Source organism: Charadrius vociferus, unplaced genomic scaffold (genome assembly GCF_000708025.1).
Source record: "Charadrius vociferus isolate BGI_N301 unplaced genomic scaffold, ASM70802v2 scaffold173, whole genome shotgun sequence".
NCBI lineage: Eukaryota > Metazoa > Chordata > Aves > Charadriiformes > Charadriidae > Charadrius > Charadrius vociferus.
This window is the reverse complement of record NW_009648369.1, coordinates 4,167,008-4,186,810: the sequence shown is the minus strand read 5'-3', so window position 1 is coordinate 4,186,810 and position 19,803 is coordinate 4,167,008. Positions and strand designations below refer to the sequence as shown.

General features: G+C 41.0%; 1 protein-coding gene across 1 annotated transcript in view; it reads right to left on the bottom strand.

Annotated features, from left to right (window-relative positions):
- Positions 1–3,095: 3,095 nt before the first annotated feature.
- The window catches only part of MATN3 (matrilin 3), a 17,646-nt gene continuing 938 nt past the window's right edge, over positions 3,096–19,803 (bottom strand). Inside the window, exons 2-8 of the mRNA XM_009885351.1 lie at positions 17,312–17,881; positions 13,511–13,633; positions 12,952–13,074; positions 11,577–11,699; positions 9,548–9,670; positions 4,978–5,085; positions 3,096–3,151 (exon numbers count right to left, since the gene is read on the bottom strand). Coding sequence (XP_009883653.1) covers positions 3,096–3,151; positions 4,978–5,085; positions 9,548–9,670; positions 11,577–11,699; positions 12,952–13,074; positions 13,511–13,633; positions 17,312–17,881 — 1,226 coding nt within the window. The remainder of the gene's footprint in view (positions 3,152–4,977; positions 5,086–9,547; positions 9,671–11,576; positions 11,700–12,951; positions 13,075–13,510; positions 13,634–17,311; positions 17,882–19,803) is intronic.

Sequence of the window (19,803 nt, the reverse complement as noted above, 5' to 3'; positions counted from 1 at the left end):
CTTGGCCCCGCCTCCATAGGGTCTGGTTGAGGCCGGCGGGCGCGCGCGTGGGGGTTCGCTGAGGTAACCGGAGGCGGTGGCGCAGGCCGCGGGCGGGAGTCGCCGTTCCCGCTCCCTCAGACGGTGCTGCCGGCACCCCCGGGCAGGTCTGGTCAGCAAGTTATATCGCAGATGATTAACGCCTTGGTTCGGTGGGTTGGAGAGGGTCAGCAAGCGCCATGGCTGCTGGTACAACATTTGGGCGCAGAGGGCAGGGGGAAGGACAAAGCCTGCGTTGGTGCCCGCACGAGGGGTGCAGGGGCCTTCGGGAGCAGCCTGGCTCTGCAGAAATGGTGCCGAGCTAGGTTGGACCCAGCTGCAAAATAAACGTGTTCCGTACAGAAGCTGTTTTGTAGCTGATGGGCAGAACAGGGGAAGATGGGAGATGGACAGAAGACGGTCTGTCCTGTGTCTTCTGCATCCTGCTCTAAAAACTTGCCTGCTTGACGCTGTAGGAATAGAAGTGCCACATCTCTTAGGGCATTGGCTTTCATAGTGGATAAGCATGCCGCAGTGCAATTACCCACATCACAAACACTGAAATATAAGCAATTTGTTTAGTGTCAAAGGAGGACCATGACAAAGCCAAGTTCTCAAACCTGTGTCTCATCAAGTTTAGTGCCTTCCCCTCGCCTCAGAGAGGCTATCTGGAAATGTAGAGAAATAGAACCACCCATGAGTTATCATCACATCATTTTATTGAGGTTACATGAACATCCAAGAGTGAGGAGCGCTGAGCATCCAGCTTTTTGACTGATGCCAACTTAGAAGTACCTATGTAAGATAGAACTATAAAGCAAAGGTGGCTGAACCCCTGTAAGCATCTTAGAACTGAGTAAGACAGCTGAAGGTAATTAGAAAATGCCTGTGGTCAGGCAGTAGGACTAGATGATCATTGTGGGTCCCTTCCAATTGAAATAGTCCAGTCTATCCTATCCTATCCTATCCTATCCTATCCTATCCTATCCTATCCTATCCTATTCCAGACAAAAATAATTTTAAAATACCATCCAAAAGATTAAATTTAGTTCTTTTCATAACAGTTCTCTGCATTAGTCTTAAAGTTCTGCTGCCACAATAATTAAAACAGTGTAATTACTTACTCCGTATCAACAGGTACATCTATATTTAAAATAAAAATGTTCAGTCAATAAGACATGCTGGTATATCCTATTTTAAAGAAATCACTTATATCCTTGGAATCTTATATGGCGCTCACAAACACGAATGGAGAAAAGGTAATTGCTCAGAGGAATTGAATGTAAATACCATCATTTGTAACATAAAATGGAGTTATGAATATTAATACATGAAACAAAGCCTGCCCAGCTGACAGCTTGCAAGACACATCTGGCCTCCAGAACAATTTTCCACTATCGTATAAAATTATACATCTCATCTGACAACTGGCCTTAGTGTAAATGGGACTGATGTCACCCACTCCCAATTGCCAAGAAGTTGAAAAGTCTTGCGTTAGATTTATAACTTGTTTATTCTTACCAATTATGCAGGCCAAGGCATACTTCTGACCCTATAAATCCTTTTATAATACCCATGTCTAAGCAGAGGACATGAAAGTAAGCAAAGCAAAGTGCTGGATATAAAACTCCATGATTTACAGAAAAAAACATGCATACACAGCACTTCAAGGAAGCAAGTGTAGCATAGCTAGGTCGTCCCACACTAAGTATAGCAAATTAACATCAGTGGGGACGCATCACAAAAAATTAATCACAGACCTGCAGTCTTGGAGAGTTTATAGTATTATTTCTAGTCCTTGCTGAAGCTGTGTCCCATGTTCCCCTGAGCTATTTAGTGTTATATTCTAACTTAACGTTACTGTATAGACGTATCTGAAGTCTCACTCGCACGTGCAGTGAACATGATAACTGAACTTCTGACCACCAATTTTCCTTCCAAGTTTGTATCTATTATGTGCAGGGTATGAAGTAAGCACAGATGTTGTCATAATATGTCCTTGGCGTACCAGCTACTGATACAATATTTTGTGTAATTATATTGCAAAGCTCTACAAAATAATTTGGATTTTTCAGTTCTGAAATAAAGAATAATAATCATAATTTTGACTCCATCTTCAAATGTATTTAAATATAGTTTCTAAAGCATTTGGATGATTACAAATGCCAAGTGTGCAAAACAAGTAGATTCCTTTAACAATTAAATTTTTAAATTAACTTGTGTGTTTTATCCTACGAGCCCAGCTGACACAAGTAGCCCCTGTAATGTCCGTGGTATGACAACAGAAATGACTGACTAATAACGTACGTAAATCTTGCAGGATAAAAACCTTAAATTGGAGGATGTCTCTCATCCTTCTGAGTGTTAAACAACATTATTAATACTTGAAATTACTGCTAAACCTTTTATCTGCATTAACAAAGACTTGTAGGTTTTAAAATCAAATGGTTCTTTTTCCAGCTATGTGACTTGGAGATAGTAACCTGTTTCATTATGTGGATTTCTTCCATTTATACCTCCTTTATCTTTGAGGTTTTGTTTCCCTGGTTTTGTTAAACACTTTATTTCATAATACACATCCTTTAAGTTGTGTACAAAAAAACCTTCCAACATCAGTGTGCTGATCATACTTTATTTTATTAAAATAAGTTACAAGACCCCAAATTACTTTCCCATTTAATGGACAGATAACGTAGGCACAGTTTTTACTCTGCCTTGCCATTTCACAGTTTTATATAATGTCATATACTGTATCCATTCTTTTTTTCTGTATTTACTTTTAAATAAATGAATAAAAATGCAGTTACTGCAGAAAAGCAGTACCAGCTGTACTACTTGTAGTACAAACTGCAGCACAGCAGGTGTAGGTAGCTTTATGGTTATAAAATGACTGTACATGAAGATCCTCAGGGTCACTGTATTTTCAAGACTGTTGTCTTCCTAAAGTCTTCTTGACATTCGTCAATAATAACAAACTAACTGCTGTTTTGTAAGATGTGCAACAAAATAAAGCTTGCTGAACACAATAAAAAGGATTGCTTCTGAAAGATTATTTTAGAATTAAGTAGAATGATAGCTCAGACAACCTGCTGTCTGCTTTGATATGCCTGCAGCTTCTCAGACACTTCATCTAGTGGTCAGTTGTTAAGGACAATATAAGGTTTGGTTTATTTATAATCTTTCTCATTGCTGCATTTTCAACAAACAGTCTGTTTTCTAAATGAGGCCAATACATGCTTGAACCACAGATTTCAAAATATTTTACACATCTGTCAAGGTCTAGCAACTTCCCAAATGATCTCAACAATTTCTTAGAAGGAGTTGGACCAAGTGACATTCAGCACTGAGGAGCAGCAGGTGATTGTCTCCGCTGCTTTTTCCAGGTTGCCTTGAGAGGATGCTAGGGATACAAATTGCACATCAAAGAATAACTTTGAAACAAAGCCTCAGTTCTTTGTGATAAAGTATATTCATAACTTGAAACCACCCCATTTTCTTGCTTAACATTAGCACTTTTGGCCAGGAAGATTGTTCTTTGAAGGACATGCTACTGTTGAGATGACATAACAGGTTTCATTATCTTGGTGATTAGTTTTAGCTACTTAGATTCCCTGGAATTATATATTATAATCCAAGGAAAATCAGAGTCTTCCCTTCATGTTTCCCAGGTAGATAAACCGAACTCCAGGCACACTGCAGGAAGAGGGATTTGCAGTTAAACATTATAAAAATAACTGAATTTATTCAAGAACTGGGAATGACTTGTGTCCTTGGCAGAAGTTTTCATTTGGCTTCCAGAAACTTTGGTGAGCTGAAAAATTCCTTTCTCTGTATAAATAATGAGTTAACATATAAAACTTACTACTCTCCTGCTTTGCTTTTCTCCTTTGATTAATCCTAAATACCCCACTCTTCCTTGATTTTGAAGCCTCTGGGATCAGGATGACATCCACATACACAGTGCTCCCCTAAATCAATTCCTATTTGAACAAGAGCACCTTTTACAGAAAAAAAGCATGCAGTCTCAAAACTTTCCAGTGATTGAAATCTTGGTTAATTGTCACAGTGATCAACCACTCTTACCTCTAAAAATTGTGTCTTATGTTGAATCACAGCTTGCCCAACTTCAACTCCCAATTATTAGTCCCTGCCGTGCCATCTGAGGGCATTTATTCCGGCATTCAGGTTTGCTGTGGTACCACAGAGTGCACCACTTTCTCTTTCTTTTGTTTTTTTTTTTTTTTTTTCTCTCCTACATGTTTGTGAAACGTCTAACACAGGGGCTGACCACATTTCTCTTCATTGCCACAGGCGCCGCACTGCAGCAAATGAAGCCGGCAAATTCCAGCGCAGTACAGCTGGCACCAGCCATCCTGCACCTCGGATGTCCCACGGACCCAAGGCTTGCCCAGCGCCTTCGGCCTCGGCACCCTGCCTCGCAGCTCTCCCGTTCTCCTTTATCTCAGCAGCTGGGTTTTGAGAGGCCAGCACATTTTCATGGAGAAGAAGAAGGTGCGTGGGACAGGCAGAGTTGGGATGCAGAGGAATACCGCAGCAATGGTGAGACTGGTGTCACACTGCCTGTTTCTGGGTGACTTGAAAATTTTGGGACATACACACACTACTAAGAGAAGCGTTCAAAACTGAGCATTTGCTGTAACATTAAGAGTCATCTGGAAGAATTACGAACAGAGCAGTGCTTGCTGTTCAACATAGCATCATCTAGGTGACGTGGGCATGTGCATTTTGTCTGTTTCTTGGTACTAAAGCCCTTCAATGAAATATGAAAGCATAATGGTATTTGCAACAGCCAAGATTTTGCTCCATAACATTTTGAAAATTACCAGGAAAATACTTTCTGTTGTGAGGTGTGTTTCTTCCCTGGCTACCATCAAACCAGCTCCCTCTAAAATACCAGTAAAGAGCTGAATGCAGAAGATCATGTAAGAAAAAGGATATATTTTGTGGACAGAGCTTCAAGGCGTGAGGTCACCGAGTCCTGCAGGGCAGCTATGGCTTCACACTTACAGGATTCTTCAGTTGTTACAAGACTGCTCGTTATGGCTCCTAAGTCAGAAAACAGCATTTAGAATATTTATGACAATTAATGCACATTTAGAACGCTTGATTCTGCAATGGGAGTTGAACTCATGCTGTGAGACTCCAGCAAGCACTGCAACCCAGGGCAGTCGGGGAGGAAGGGACAGCAGTGAACAGGGGCTGATGTGCAGCCAGAGATAAGAGTGCCATAGTCCAGAAACAGGACAGCTTGACTCTAATCGAGGAGGAGACAGAGAAGCGCGTTCCTCACCTGCCTACCTGGATCCTCTGCACTCTTTAAATTAGACCATTATTGCACAAAATGTAAAAAGAGGCCTGGGTGCAGGGACCAACCGGCCTCCCTCATCAACTCTAATTGCCAGACTAGAGTGAATCTTCCCTTCATCTGTTATCTCTCCCTCTCATCCAGAATATCTCCCATCCCAAAAGGCAGGGTACCCTGGGAAGTAAAATGAGTCTGTTCAAGTGATGCAGACTGAGAAGAACCTGCAGTCCAGGTCTCTGTACTGTAAGTAGTACTTTGACCATCAGACTGTCCACACAGGAAGGCCACTGGCATCACTGTAAACAGAATCTATTCAATTAACTGTATTTAAGGCCATGACTAACTAATAAAAATTGTTGGGCGTCTCCTCAGAAGAATGATAGAATCATAAAATCGTTTGCGTTGGAAGGTACCTTTAAAGGTGGTCTATTCCAACCCCCCTGCAATAGGTAGGGACATCTTCCACTAGACCAGGTTGCTCAAAGCCCTGTCCAACCTCACCTTGAGCACTTCCAGGGATGGGGCATCCACAACGTCTCTGAGCAACCTGTTCCAGTCTCACCACCCTCACAGTAAAGGATTTATTTTTCATATCTAAACAGAACCTAAATCTATCTATACAAAATCAAGGTTGCTGCCCTGTCAAAGCTGGATTGTAATAGCCTTTTGGGTACCCATGACTCCCAAGCATAGCACTTCTGAGAATGCGTTAGTCCAAAGTTAAGCCTCCATCAGTTTCACAAGCCAAGCAGGAGAGCATGTAGTGGTTTTAGGCACATAAGGAGTCGGTCAGTGTCAGAAATTGGACCATTTGCATCAGTTTCTGAGATGTGGGTGGAATTTAGATACCTAAGTCTCAGCTTTGGAAGGAATTAGAAGAATTGAATTTACCACTTGGTAAACAATACAAAAATGAAAGCAGGAACACATATTAATTTTAAATACTAAGCAATAAAGTTCAGCTAAATCATCAATGTGTATCACCCCACAAGTACCCTTGGCTTGTAACATTGGCAATACATATGCATAGGGAGTATCATTTTTGATTCATTAAGAAGTGTGGACACAAGTCCATTCCAATGTCACATGAATATGGATGAAGGGAACAACAACATTCAAATAGGCCGAAATGAATTTAAAATCTAGTAGAAAGGCACCGCAATAATAATGGAGGAGCCAGTTAGTATGACAGAGAAGTCATTAGTCTCTTCGAAAGAGCATTGCCATAGTCCACAGTGGTTCCATTTAATCTATTCCTAGGTCTTTCCCTGTCTTCCAGACTTAGAGGGGACCAGCGTCAGCTGTCCTTAAGAATTCTCTTTTCTCCATATCCTCCACAAAACCAGGGATGATCACAAAGGGCTCAGAGAGAAGATAATTTCATTGTGGCATAATAACATCAGGCATCAGCTGATGTCTGTGAGTTTATAGCTACATGAAAGGCAATTTAACCTCACCTACTCCATAAAGAAAACAGCAGTTAAGGCAAGCTGCACCACTTGTGCAGGCTACGAACAAACATACCAACACAGGCACAGCTACTGCAGGGAGATTACTGTGTATGTATGAGACCAGAATAATAATCTTCCAAAGGCAGAGCCTCCTTAAAAGAGGGCCTACAGTTATGACATACTCTTTCAACAAATTGTAAAGAGGAATTACTTGTATGTAATACCTGTCTCTTTATACGTGTTTTTTTTACCTTGCTTGCAAAAGCAATGACAGCAGATTATTCAATTATTCTTTGCTGTAGATATATAAATGTGTAGCTGATCAATGCTAAACAAAGTATGTGAGCATTATAAGAGCAAAACAATGGAAATATTATACCTGGATACAATTCCTCTTTTTTTTTTTCCTAAATTGTTTTGGTTTCTCTTTTTGGTTTACGCGATTGATACTTCCATTTTGCAAGGAAACTGATGGCTGCTTGAATTATAGAAAACTGACTGAAATATATCCATTTCAAAAGGTTGTTCATTCAGTGATTCACTGAAAAAAACTATGAACAGATTCATTTCTAGCAGTGTAGAAATTAATTTGTCGTAGAGCCAATGTTAGAACTGTTGTCTCCTTGATTCCACTGAACCTGTATTTGTTCAGCTCCCTTTTTTGGAACATTCCACCAGCTTTATGGTCAACATAGAAAGAAGAGCTGTTCAAGATTCAGCTGGAGGAAGGCCACTTCAAAATATCACACCAACATGGTTGGTTTCCGACCAACTGCCAGTTAATTTTTTATGTCAGCATGTAAATGCTCCAGTGACAGATACAGATCCTCCTTGGATTATGTCTGTTTTAATGAAATTACTTTTCCAACCAACTTTGGCAACTACCCAAGGGTACCGTGAAGTCTTCTACAGTTCTCCTATGAAGTGTAGAGTCTTCCAGTATTTGATATTCAAAATCTTGGACACTCCCGTTGCCACTGGGATGCCCAACAAGTCATACAAAACATGCTAGAGTTGTGTTTTTACACTGCATTTATGTTTAAGTCCAGACCTACAAAAAATTACTATTTTTGCAGATTGGCATTTGACTATATCTATGTATTTTATAACTTTGCTCTTACACAGGGTCCTTAGCCACTTGATGTAATGGCAAGTTATTCCTGCTCTGAACCAGAGATCGGACTAGGTACCTCTTGAGGTCCCTTCCAACCCAACTCTACTTATGATTCTACATCAAATGGTGCAGAGATTCTGCCAACAGTTGATGCCATTATTGCTCACGTGAAGCAAAAGCAGTTGCTGAGTTCATACCTTCCCCACTCAGCTTGGAGGAGTGGACAAAAACATATGGTTTAGCATTTAGTAGTCCTTCTGACACCAATTCTGTTTCCGTCTGCCTCCCCGGGCCTCCAAATGCCAGTACACAATTGAGTCTCACGCCCCAGAGACAGATGCCCCAGAACCCTGCCTCGCCAATCCCCCCAGTTATTCCCATTTCATAAGGAAATGCAGATTATAACTGTATTGGGGGGTTTTTTAATACAGCAAAGTCCTTAAATGTGTGGTGATAGGTAAGAGTCAACTGTAGTTTTAAATACAATAACTGTGATAAATAGACAAGAAGGATCAAACTAGCTCAAAATATTAGTGGACACAGGCAGAAAAGAATGAAAAGGGATTATACTTCCAGGGAGTTTGTGAGTTGATAGAACATTTTTTAAACAGATTAAAAGTATTTAACACATTAAAGAGAGGTACTTCAATAAATATACTCAGAAAAAGAAAAAAACAACCAAACATTAAATTATGACTTGAGCATGTTTTTTCATGTGGATTTAAGGTAAAGCCTTGCTAGCAGTCACAGATACACATTGCTCACACAGACCTGCTCACATACATCAGTTCCCACAGAATGCATTTTGGAGAAACAGTTATCCGAAAGAAAGATAACTTTTTTTTAAGGCTTCCCAATGGCAATCCTTTTCCATGCTGGGAGCCTATCCCACGTGACTCTTACCAGGAACTACTGAAGTGTGTAACTAATCTTGCCTTGAGGCAGCCAGATGAGCTAATTGCCTTACTGGGGTCTCCCTCAGTCCTTACTTTGTACGGTCTATGCTCACTCCAGCCACAGCTGCCGAACCCCATGAGATATGAAGTGCCAGATCACCTCCAAAGGCATGCTAGGAAAAGTTTCCAGTACACAATAACTTTACAGTAAAGACACCAGGAAGGAAAGAAACATTAAAAAAAAATTACATTTTTTACTATAACACAAAGTTAGCTGCGAAGCTAAAGAAACAAACGATAACGTGAAATTCAGGCTGGAGGGGAGGACACCACCTCAAACTGCGTCCTGCATGGTGGTGTGCAGTGTCCACGGTACGACAAAGTGTGCGACTACATGACTAACCCCAGCTCTTCTCTCTTCAATTATTTCTCAGTTTTGTGTTTGCTGAATATCACTTTTTTTTTTTTTTTTAAACACAGTGAAGTCCTTAGTTATAAGATAATAAAGAAAGACCAAATGGTAAGACGTTAGTGGCATTGCTGCATATAAAGTGCTTTATGTCTCTGAATGTTGCTGGAAGTGGAAAAGGCAGAGGGACATAGAACTGTCTGATAACACTCAAATGCATGTGAAAGTTTCTCAAACAGGGCCAAATACATTAACCTGTTAATAAGAGCTAGTTGAGTACATGTGCTTAGCCAGGGAGAGTGTGGGGAATAGGGAACAGCAATCTGCTCTTACTTGAGCAAGTCTTCTTGTCTGGATTGAGGGTGTAGCCTTGGTAGCAGTCACAGGTATAGAACAGATCATCTCTCACGCAGACCTGCTCGCAGTCATGCCTGCCTGGGGCACACATGTCGACAGCTGAGGAAGGTGTTGGAGAAGAGAAGAATATTAATGAATACCCAAACTTCAGTTTAGTTGATGTTAGTAATTCCCGTTTGCAAACATATCTTCATTTGGCTTCAAACCAGGATGTTTTTATTGCCATGTCAGCACACTGTTAGCCATAGTAGGGTATACAGAGTGTGTTTTTATCTAGCTATGCACATCACAAAATCAATATGATTTTTGGAACACTGGCAACACTTTTTTGCAATTGTGACAGATTGCAAAAAGAACTGAACTAGCAGTGACCCAGTTACAAAATAATTCTCCAAAGAAATTTCAGAGAACAAATATCTGGATTTTAAGAGAGTATTTGGCATTATTTCAGCTCTAATTGAGTTGGATAAGACACTTTTATGGAGTGAAAAGACCATAAACAGAAGAGTATACATGGCTGTGAAAAAAAAGAGAGACATGGCACCCGCTGCCAGTTACAAAGTGGGCACTTGATGTGTGAGGCTGATGTTTTCTGCCAAATTTAACACGTCAACTCTGAAAGGCCAAGCTCAGGAGGCGTTCCTATATTTGGATATCTTTGCAGTAAGGAGGTTCAGCAAGGGACAAGCAAAGAAAGGAAGAAAGAGAAAGAGTGAGAGAAAAAAAAGAGAAGAGAGAAAAAGAGAGAAAGAAAGAGAAAGAGAGAGAGAGAGAAAAGATAAAAAGAGAGAAAAAGAGAGAAGAAGAAAGGAAAGACACCCCCCCTCCTGGACCTAGACTATTTTTATTATATCATGAAGACCTAGATGGTTGAGAAATTATTAGCAGTCTATTGCAAAGCGAGATTCAAAAGAGAAAAAACCTAAGCATGTTAGGGAAATAATCTGAAATTTGACTATGCAGGGGGAGAATTAGTGCTACGAAAGGAGGTTCAGGATTGGACCTGAACCATCCCCCTAAAGGGGATGCCTAACTGAATTCACGTTCCCTCACAGATGCTTATTGCCAGGTGAGAGTTAATCTTAGGAACTGTATTTACAAAATCAGCTCCTAAATGAGGCAGGAAGAAATACTGAGACCCTCTGGCTCCACCTCTTTGAGATGTGAGACCTATGACTTAATTAGGGAGATTTGCCCGGGAAGCTCCGGGAACGGGAAGCCTAGGTTCAGCGCTGTGTCACACAAAATGTAGTAAGGAAAGGGATTATGACGAAAGTGGAAAAAAGGATTTTGTGTAAATAAAACATCCAGTAGACATCCAAAGAAATGAGTGAAGATCAAATCCTAATTGAGTGAAAATGGTAGAGAATACATACTAATTTGTATGTACTGTATATTTATATATACATTGTGTACTGTATATTTATATATACATTGTTAAGTACCAACTATGTTTATGCTCCTGCTCTCCATAAGAGACTGGAACTGGAAAAGAACATTTTCCTCCATCCTCTAGAGCTCTAAGGCTGGAGTATTTTTTAAGTTCCAAACACATCCACCAGAAAGAGTGATCACGCTCATGATGATACAGACTGTGACCTCTCTCCCAGCACAGTCCTTGCTCTCCTTCAGCTCATGCCCTTGTGCTGCTTTGCTGAAGAGTTTTCTGACACAGGTAGTACACATCGCATATTCCCACCAAATATATTATCCTTCCCCTCTCCCAGGAGGATATGGCAACTCCATGGGTGTGACAATACCATGAAGTCCTCAGGGAAAGGCCAAATGGCATTTTAATTATACCAATTACAAGCTCCATACAACTGCAGAAGAGTCATAGATCCCAAATTATCACTGGACACATGAAGAAATAAAGTTACACAGTGTTTTCAGGAGCTGTACAGAAACTCTTGGTTAATTTATCAGAAAAATAACATAAATTAACCTGATTTTTAAAAGCTACTTGCTTGTAGCTGAACACAGTATTTCCTTAACCAGGTCTTACCTGAGCAAGTCTTCTTGTCTGGATTCAGAGTGTATCCTTCAAAGCAGTCACAGCTGTAGGATCCATCATTGCTCAGACAGACTTGTGCACAATCATGTCTTCCCGGCGCGCACATGTCCGTGGCTGCAGTGAACCAAGTTTTAGAAAAGACACCTATAAATCCCTTCCAGACACTAAAGCGTTTTAAATGCCTCCACATTTATAAGTACAATTCAATTAGGATTCAAATTAGGATTTAACCAGTGCCCTACTACATTATTATATTATGCTGCAGACAACTGAATTCAGTTACTAATTATTTAATGGAGGAGGCAGATATCGGGACTGCAAGACATTACTGTACCACATCTCACGCAATTCTCATTTTCATCAGCAATTGTAAGAGTCCTGCATATCCCCAGTAAGGGTGAAGCTAAAACACCCTACTGAGATGAGCAATAACCCGCCACGTGTCCAGGCAGAGGTTGTTTCTTGCAATATTAGCAGTAACTATGGTGAATCCAAATTTAACTTCATACTTTCATCCATGAGTTGAAGGCAGGCACAAGAAGCCAGGCATGATCTGTAGAAATGCTATTAAATGGCAAAGAGATATAAAGCCTAGTCTGAAAACAAACAAACAAACAAACAAACAACAAACAAGCAGGAGCACTAGAAGATTACATTCTCTCTTCAGAAATAAGAACTTCAGTGAGAAGAATGCTTATGTGCTCTCAAAGGGAGGGATGCCCTTACCAGTTACAAAATAGCTACCCGCAGGCTGGGGTTGCTCTTCTGGGTTTAAAGAAACAACTCCAGAGAAGTATTTTGGGAAAAAAAAAGTTTTTATAATAGGATAGTTCTTCAGGGCGCCAATTCAAGGAGTAAGAAAGGAAAAGGCTGCTGCTGGTGAAAGACCGGGGTTGCTATATAGCAGAGCCTTGCACAGCTTTGGAAGCAGAAGCAGCAAGCTGTAAAAAACCCTGAGTTTCAACAGGAGAGATGGAGAGGATGTGAGAAAATCATCAAGTGTTTGTCTATGGACTAGTGGCACTCATGCTCCAGTGGAGACACAGTGCTGGTGGGCATCTCCAAAATAGGTTCATCCTCTCCCATGGATCCACGTGGATCCACACATCCAAGTGATGTTTGTGAAGTACTATGAAGACCATAAAATGGTAGGTAAGTGCCAAACTGCATTTTTTTAATCAGCACAGTTAGAGAAAAATGCAATTTTATTGTTATTGGAACCAAAGGGAAAGGCTACAGGCAAATTCTCATTTTAAGACTTGATGTCTGTAAGCAATTTTTCAACTAGAAATAATGAGGGTCACTCGCAGAAAACATGTCCATATCTCCATGAGTTTCACATATTAAAGTAGCCTTTAATTGTTACCTGAGCAAGTCTTCTTATCTGGATTCAGGGTGTAGCCTTCATAGCATTCACAGACGTAGGATCCATTGTTACTCACACACATCTGATCACACTCGTGCCTTCCAGGTGTGCACATGTCCACAGCTGCAATAGGCATGGTAGAGAAACAGGTCATTGTTAGTATAAAGTAGTTTGGGATGGAGTGCATAGTCACATTTTTTAATATATTTTTATTTGGAATCAGCTCAGAAATGGCAATAGTAATTGAAGGAATTAGAATAAGCGGTAGAGAGAAAATATCTGTACAGTGTCTACATCTGAGATGTTGTTTTGGCATCCGGCCCTAATGGGTGGATCTGTAGGCATAATAAATAGGATGGTGATGGAATCAAACTACTTCTCACCACTACTTGCAGCAGACTTTTATTTATTATTTATTATTAGATTTATTATTATTGAAGGAGATAGAGAAGTTCACTCTTTCAACAGAAGTACACAAGTAGCTTCTCAAATCCAATTGCGGTGTTAGAAAAGTGATTTTATTTTTTCTAGTTGAAAACATTTACCAAAGGAGTAATACCTGAGCAGGTTCTCTTATCTGGATTGAGGGTGTAGCCTTCATAGCAATCACAAAGGTAGGACCCGTCGTTACTCACGCAGACCTGCTCGCAGTCGTGGGTCCCAAGTGCACACACAGTCGCAGCTACAAAGGGCATTTACAGAAAAGGCATTTCAGCCATCCCAAAGGAAAGAAACAGTCATTAATAATTTATTATGCTTAGAAAAGTACATCTCGCACTGTTTGCTGGATTAGGAGTAGCAAACGTCAGCACTGTGTCACTGTCACAAAAAGTTCCAGGCGTCTTTTGCATCATTCTGTAGCCATAAGAGGCCATAAGTGACATTGGAACAACGGCACTGAAATAATTCACCACCTGAAGTGACAGAAAGACAAGATGAATTGAAAAGGGTGCAACAGGGAGAGATGTTAAGCATTTAGCAACATTATACTGGAAATGAGAACTTAGTATTGAAAAGGACCTTCTGGCTTTTTGTATCCAGTCCCTTCCTATTACAGACAACCCGCTGAAATAATGCCAAAATGTGTCAGTCACTGTCTGGCAGTTTACTAACTTCTGTTCACTGGCATACAACCTGATTTATGAGTTCCTACCGCATTGTCAAAAAACCCCATGTAAACTGAAATGCAACAGAAAGCAAAGTAAAATATAAAATGGAATGAAATGAAATGAAATGAAATGACGTGAAATGAAATGACATTAAAAAAATTTAAAAAAAATGAAATAATAAAATAAAATAAAATAAAATAAAATAAAATAAAATAAAATTAAATTAAATTAAAATAGCAACAGAAAGAGCACCAAGACCAGAAGGAAGAGACAAATGACTGGGAGGCAGTAGGATAACACACTGTCTTTTCAGGGATGAAAAGAGTGACTGCGTAATGATGGTCCAGATGTATCAGCCAGCAAAGAAACCCACCAGTGCAAGACGGGAATGTGAGGGCTGCAGCTGACCCATTCCATCATGTTTAAAAAAGCCAAGACCAAAAGAGGATATGGAAGAAAGTTTCGACAGTAATGTAGCTTCCCATCTACATGGAGCTTCTCACTGAAGGACAGTACAGAAATAATGTCCAAACCTTGAGGAATTGAGAAGCTGAAACTGCAAACTACACAATGAGATTTGGTTTTTAGGGACCAGCTAATTGCCCAGCAGACAGTAAGGGGATCTCATCAGACTGAGAAAACAGAAACCAGTGAGACAAAAAGCAGCGTGACGGACGGCAGCTGATATATGTGTGGCAGACAAAGTGACTGCTGCAATGCCGGCCTGTCTCCACGGTGCACTGTGTGCGCTGACAGTCTTTTCCTTCACAGATGGTCTAACTACATAACTAATTAACTTCTGACCATTTTTTCTCAAGTGTATTTAGCTTTGGATCTGCTGCTGCTTTGGTCATCTCAAGATGCCCCTGTTTCTCTCTGCAGACTGTAAAGGAAACCCAGATACTCACTTCAACTTACGTGATTTTTAGATGACTAAATTTAGATGAGATGAAAAAGGGCAGGAGGGAAAAAAAAAAAAATGTGGGAAAGGGGGAAGAAAGAAAAGAAAGGAGGAGGAAACGAAAGAGGAAAGGAGAAAAATGGAAAGACAAGTTTGTTACTACTGACATGTTATTCACATGAGTAGTTACAATGTGGATATTGACTACTAGGAAAACCAAACTCCAAAGCAATAGTGGTGAGATAAGAAATGAAAAGCAAGACTGCTTGAATCTTCTCGTGTATTTCTGAACGCAAGGCAACATTGCCCATTTGCTGAAACATGGAAGATTTAAGTGTCCCCTGCTAAGGCTGATAGAAAGCATGCCTTGTATTTCCATTGGCAAAAACAAGTCTCAAACGAAGACAGCTCCTTTTCATTCTGCTGCACCCTTGGGTATAAGAGAATTCATCTCCACGGCTTATGAACAAAATCTGTGGGTGATATTTTCAACCGTAACTAAGAAGCTCAGACTCAAGTGGTCAGATTTTTGTGGTAGGAAAGTCAATATTCCAGTGACTTGGACACCAATTCAAGGCTAAGATTTTCCATCTGGTCTCATGTTGAATGATGCTCTCAATGCATCAAGAACTTGATCTTAGCCAACTATTTTGCCCTTGAACATCAGTTTTCCTGGTTTTAGTCACCCTACAAACAAATTTATTTGCCTTGGCCAAAGCAAAGAAAATCCTAATTGTCACTGGTGAGTCTAGATTTCTGACCAAGAAGCAGGCAGGAGCTGGAAAAGACCCAGTTTACCCACACTGTCTCACAAGACCCTCTTAGATTCATTTGGTTTGTAGGACCCTTTTGAAAAACTATTCCCTTTACCCCAATTTTTGTCCATAAATCCCACAGATTCTGGCTAATTGCATGCAGGAAACTCAGAGTTACACTGGAAGTGTGTATGTGTGAGCCCTCTTTGGTTTCTTTTCCAGCTTCATCGGGGCGTAATTCCTGTTCTTCAGAACAATAAACGGTATGTTTTCTCTTAAGGACATGAGATTTTTCTTTGGTGCTATGAAAGGACTTGCTTTGGCGAGAACATCGGTGGAAAATAAGTGCTATGTTCACAGCGCACATACCCGTCCATGTAGGTGGGCGCTCGTACCCACTTCCAGCTACCAGAGAGAGGATGTGGTCACATCAGCAACACAACATGATGTCAAGCCAAACCTCAAGGCATTTCCTACGTTAATTACTGGGGAAGGTGTCCTGTCTACAGATGGTCCTACACATTTATTTCATACCTAGAAAAAGAAGTCTATTCACTCTAAACGTATTCAAAAAGTATGGCGGTAATTTTTAGTAAGGGTCTGAAATAACGAAGTAACACATTGCCAACCAAATTCCCAAGGCAATGGCTGTTATTTTAATTCTCTTACAATGTTCTTTACACCTGGTTTTACCCATTACTTGCTGGAGACTTATTTTACAAATAATTTCCTTCGAAATTTACTAGAAAAATCTACTTCATACAAGTTTTTTAATCGTCAAGAAGTTGTCGTTTGATTTTTGTGAGAAGGGCTGTGTCATAGCTACCCATAGGCGGTTCTAAATACTCCACATACATGACCTTTATTTTCTGTAAATGACAATAAGAACCCACGCTGGCCTAGCATCGTTAGTGGAATTCTAGCTCAACCCAAATACACATCCAGCATTTTTCCAAGACCAGCCCTGAAAGAGCGAAGCATATTCAACCCATCGCAGGGTTCCCTGTCTAAATCAAGTTGCAGAGAAGGACAGAAAGGTGCAGGTCTGGCACACTGAAAAAGCCCAGCAGTGCCCTCCCGAGGTGACCGGCTGGCGCGTGCCGGAATTTCATCCTGCGCTAAATTTCTCAAGCTAGCGTGGCGGTTCCCCTGCCACACCGATTTTCCCACTCTGAATCTATAAGGAGTCCTTTGGAACCGCACTTCCACCCTCCTTGCTTCCCAGCCAGGCAGGAAGAGAAATGAGCAGACTGCACAGCTCCTGCGTGCGCTCTCAGCAAGTCGGTAAATATACGTAGCCGAAAGGCGGCCAGATCGCCGTGCTTTATCGTGCTGTAAATCGGACCAACTGCAGAAGGAGGTGCACTGAAATCAGGTCTGTTACCTGCCTGGTAAGGTCACTATTCAAAAGGAAAGGTCATTACTTCGCCCGCACTGAATAAAAGGGTTGGCTTGTTTGCCCAGCGGGTGGCAAAGGAAATATTTACATGTGATACATAACACTTCTGAAAATGAAAAACTTTCTTCAGGACCAGAACCACAGTAGGAGCCAAATGGAGCCAAATTACACTACCCTCTTGGACCAATCACCTTACCACAGAAAGTCTCTCTGAATTTGGATGTCAGCTTTTCGATCACACCATAGGTCTCCACATAAAAGACGTGTTCATCCAGTGGTTCACTGGCCATTATCCTCAGGGACTGCATGTCTGCCCGGTCCACCCCAACTGCGTAGATCTCAATGCCAGCTGTCCGGGCGCTTGCTGCCACGTCTTGAACCTGGTCTTGCGGTCGTCCATCTGTCACAATAATGACCACCTTGGGGATGTTGAAGGTCGCTGGCCGGGTGCCCATTTCCTCAGTGAAGACTTCATCCATGGCAGTTTGGATGGCAAGGCCGGTCATTGTGCCAGCAGACAAGGGCTCAATGTGAGATACAGCCTCCTTCATAGATGCTTTATCAAAGTAGGTCCGGAGAGGAAACTCTACCTTGACTGTGCTGGCGTAATTCATGACTGCCACACGGGTTGTTCTTTCACCAACGTCCAGTGTATCGATCATTTTTGACAAAAAGATTTTCACCTTCTCAAACTCTTCAGGTCGGACGCTACGGGAGCTGTCTATGATGAAGACGAGGTCTAGGGGCCGGTTCTTGCAGGCGGCGTCTGTCAAGAAGGAAGGAAAACAATTCCGTTATCTCCCACACAGGACCGGAGCTCTCACCGGAGGGCAGCGAGAGCTGTCATGGCACACTACTCCTACCAGATAAATGTTGGCACTCTTGGTTCTTTTGGAAGAGGTTTAAAATTATAGTGAGCAACACGCTAGCAATTCTTAAATATTCATTTTGACAACTAATAAATAATTGAACACTTCTAAGCATTAAAAGATAGGCCCACATTTGAGTCCACAAAATGCCCAACTATCCTTGAAACAACAGGTTGTAGTTCACATGTAACAGCCAACACAGAAGTGTAGCAATGATACATAAACATACTTTTTATTTTCATAAAGATAAAGCCTATACAACACAGAAATAAAATGGTAAAACAACTGGCTAGATTCCATAGTGAACAGACCCTAACAATATTTTTTATGGTAGTAACAATATAGATTGCTAATTAGGAATTATTTCTTGTTTGTAATTCACAATCCAAAGTACGCAACAAGAAGGCCAACAGGAGAAAGATGCAAGTGATGCTGTGATAAAGGTTTCTTTAGAAGTTGTTGCTGTGTAAAGGTTTCTAGAGCAGAGAAGTAAATGAACTTAGTATTTATGAGGTAATTTTACATGTAAAAATGAACATTTCTATATTTCTAGCTTCTAAAATTCCTCACTGACATATAAATCTAGACTGAAGCAGCAAATCCATAGCTCAGATCAGAGACAAGCGTTGCTTCTAGGAAGATGAAAAATAATCAGGAGAGCAATAGCAGGCGGCCCGAGCTGTACACTCCATCCTAACCTGACATTGAGGAGAGCACCAAGGTATGGATTTATACTGCTGGTTCATGAAAACCAGACCACCCAAAAGCACAATATTTCTACAAAAGAGATATTCCTGCTCAACAGAGCATTAAATAGCAAAGTGTGAGGTGTTCAGTTCAAATATACTCCCTGAAAAGCTGTTTTGGGAACCTGACACACCTCTCCCAGCTACTATCAAGTCAACTTTTTTATTCCATTCCAGTTAAAAAAAAAAAAAAAATAAAAATTCTTCACACGTGTCTTAAAAGTAGAGGTGGAAACAGCACCTTCTTTTTTTTTCCCCCCAATACATTAAAAAAACATTTTTCTCTTCCCTAAGTTAAAAGGAAGAGAAAAAAAATCAAATTGCACTGATAGCTCTTACTTCCATCAGGAAACTCTGTAATAGAGTTGATTTTGTCTTTGGACAGAGTAACGCACTGGATGAATCTAGGATCCTGTCCAGGTATATTATATATAATTCTACATGCTCCCATGAATCAGCTTTTGCATAAGGATTTTGAAGAATGGCTTTGTGCTCTTTGGAAAGCTGAGAAAACATGAAGAAATGTTTGTGCATGCGTGCACACGTAGCATAAGACAGGAAAGAAGAAGAGAGACGATGTTTGTCCTACAAGAACATCCTGCCTGTTTGTCCTGCCCATGGCAGTGGGGTTGGAACTCGATGATCTTCAAGGTCTGTTCCAACCTAAACCATTCTATGATAAGAAATAAGGAGACAAAATCCTAGATTTGTAGGCAGAAGAATTATCTTTTTTTAGATTAGGAAAAAAAAAAAAAACAAACTTCGCAGCAGCCTGATCCTTCTGTGAGTCGGAAAGAGATGTTTTGAGAAATGAACACAGGTAGGGAAGAGTTATTTAGGTTTCTGAGGTTAGCAAGGGCAGCTTCGCATTAAAAAAGAAGAAAAAAAAAAAGACGTATTTGTGCCTACAAGCGAACGGTGCGATGTTTCGCCCTGAGGGCAAAACCCTCCCGGCACCGTTTGATGAAAGCAAAGCGCGTTAAGGGGATGCGCTGAGCGGGGCGGGCGCGGGCGGTACCGGAGCGGCGAAGCCAAGCGCGCAGCGAGCGGCCGCGGGGGGATGCGGTCCCTCG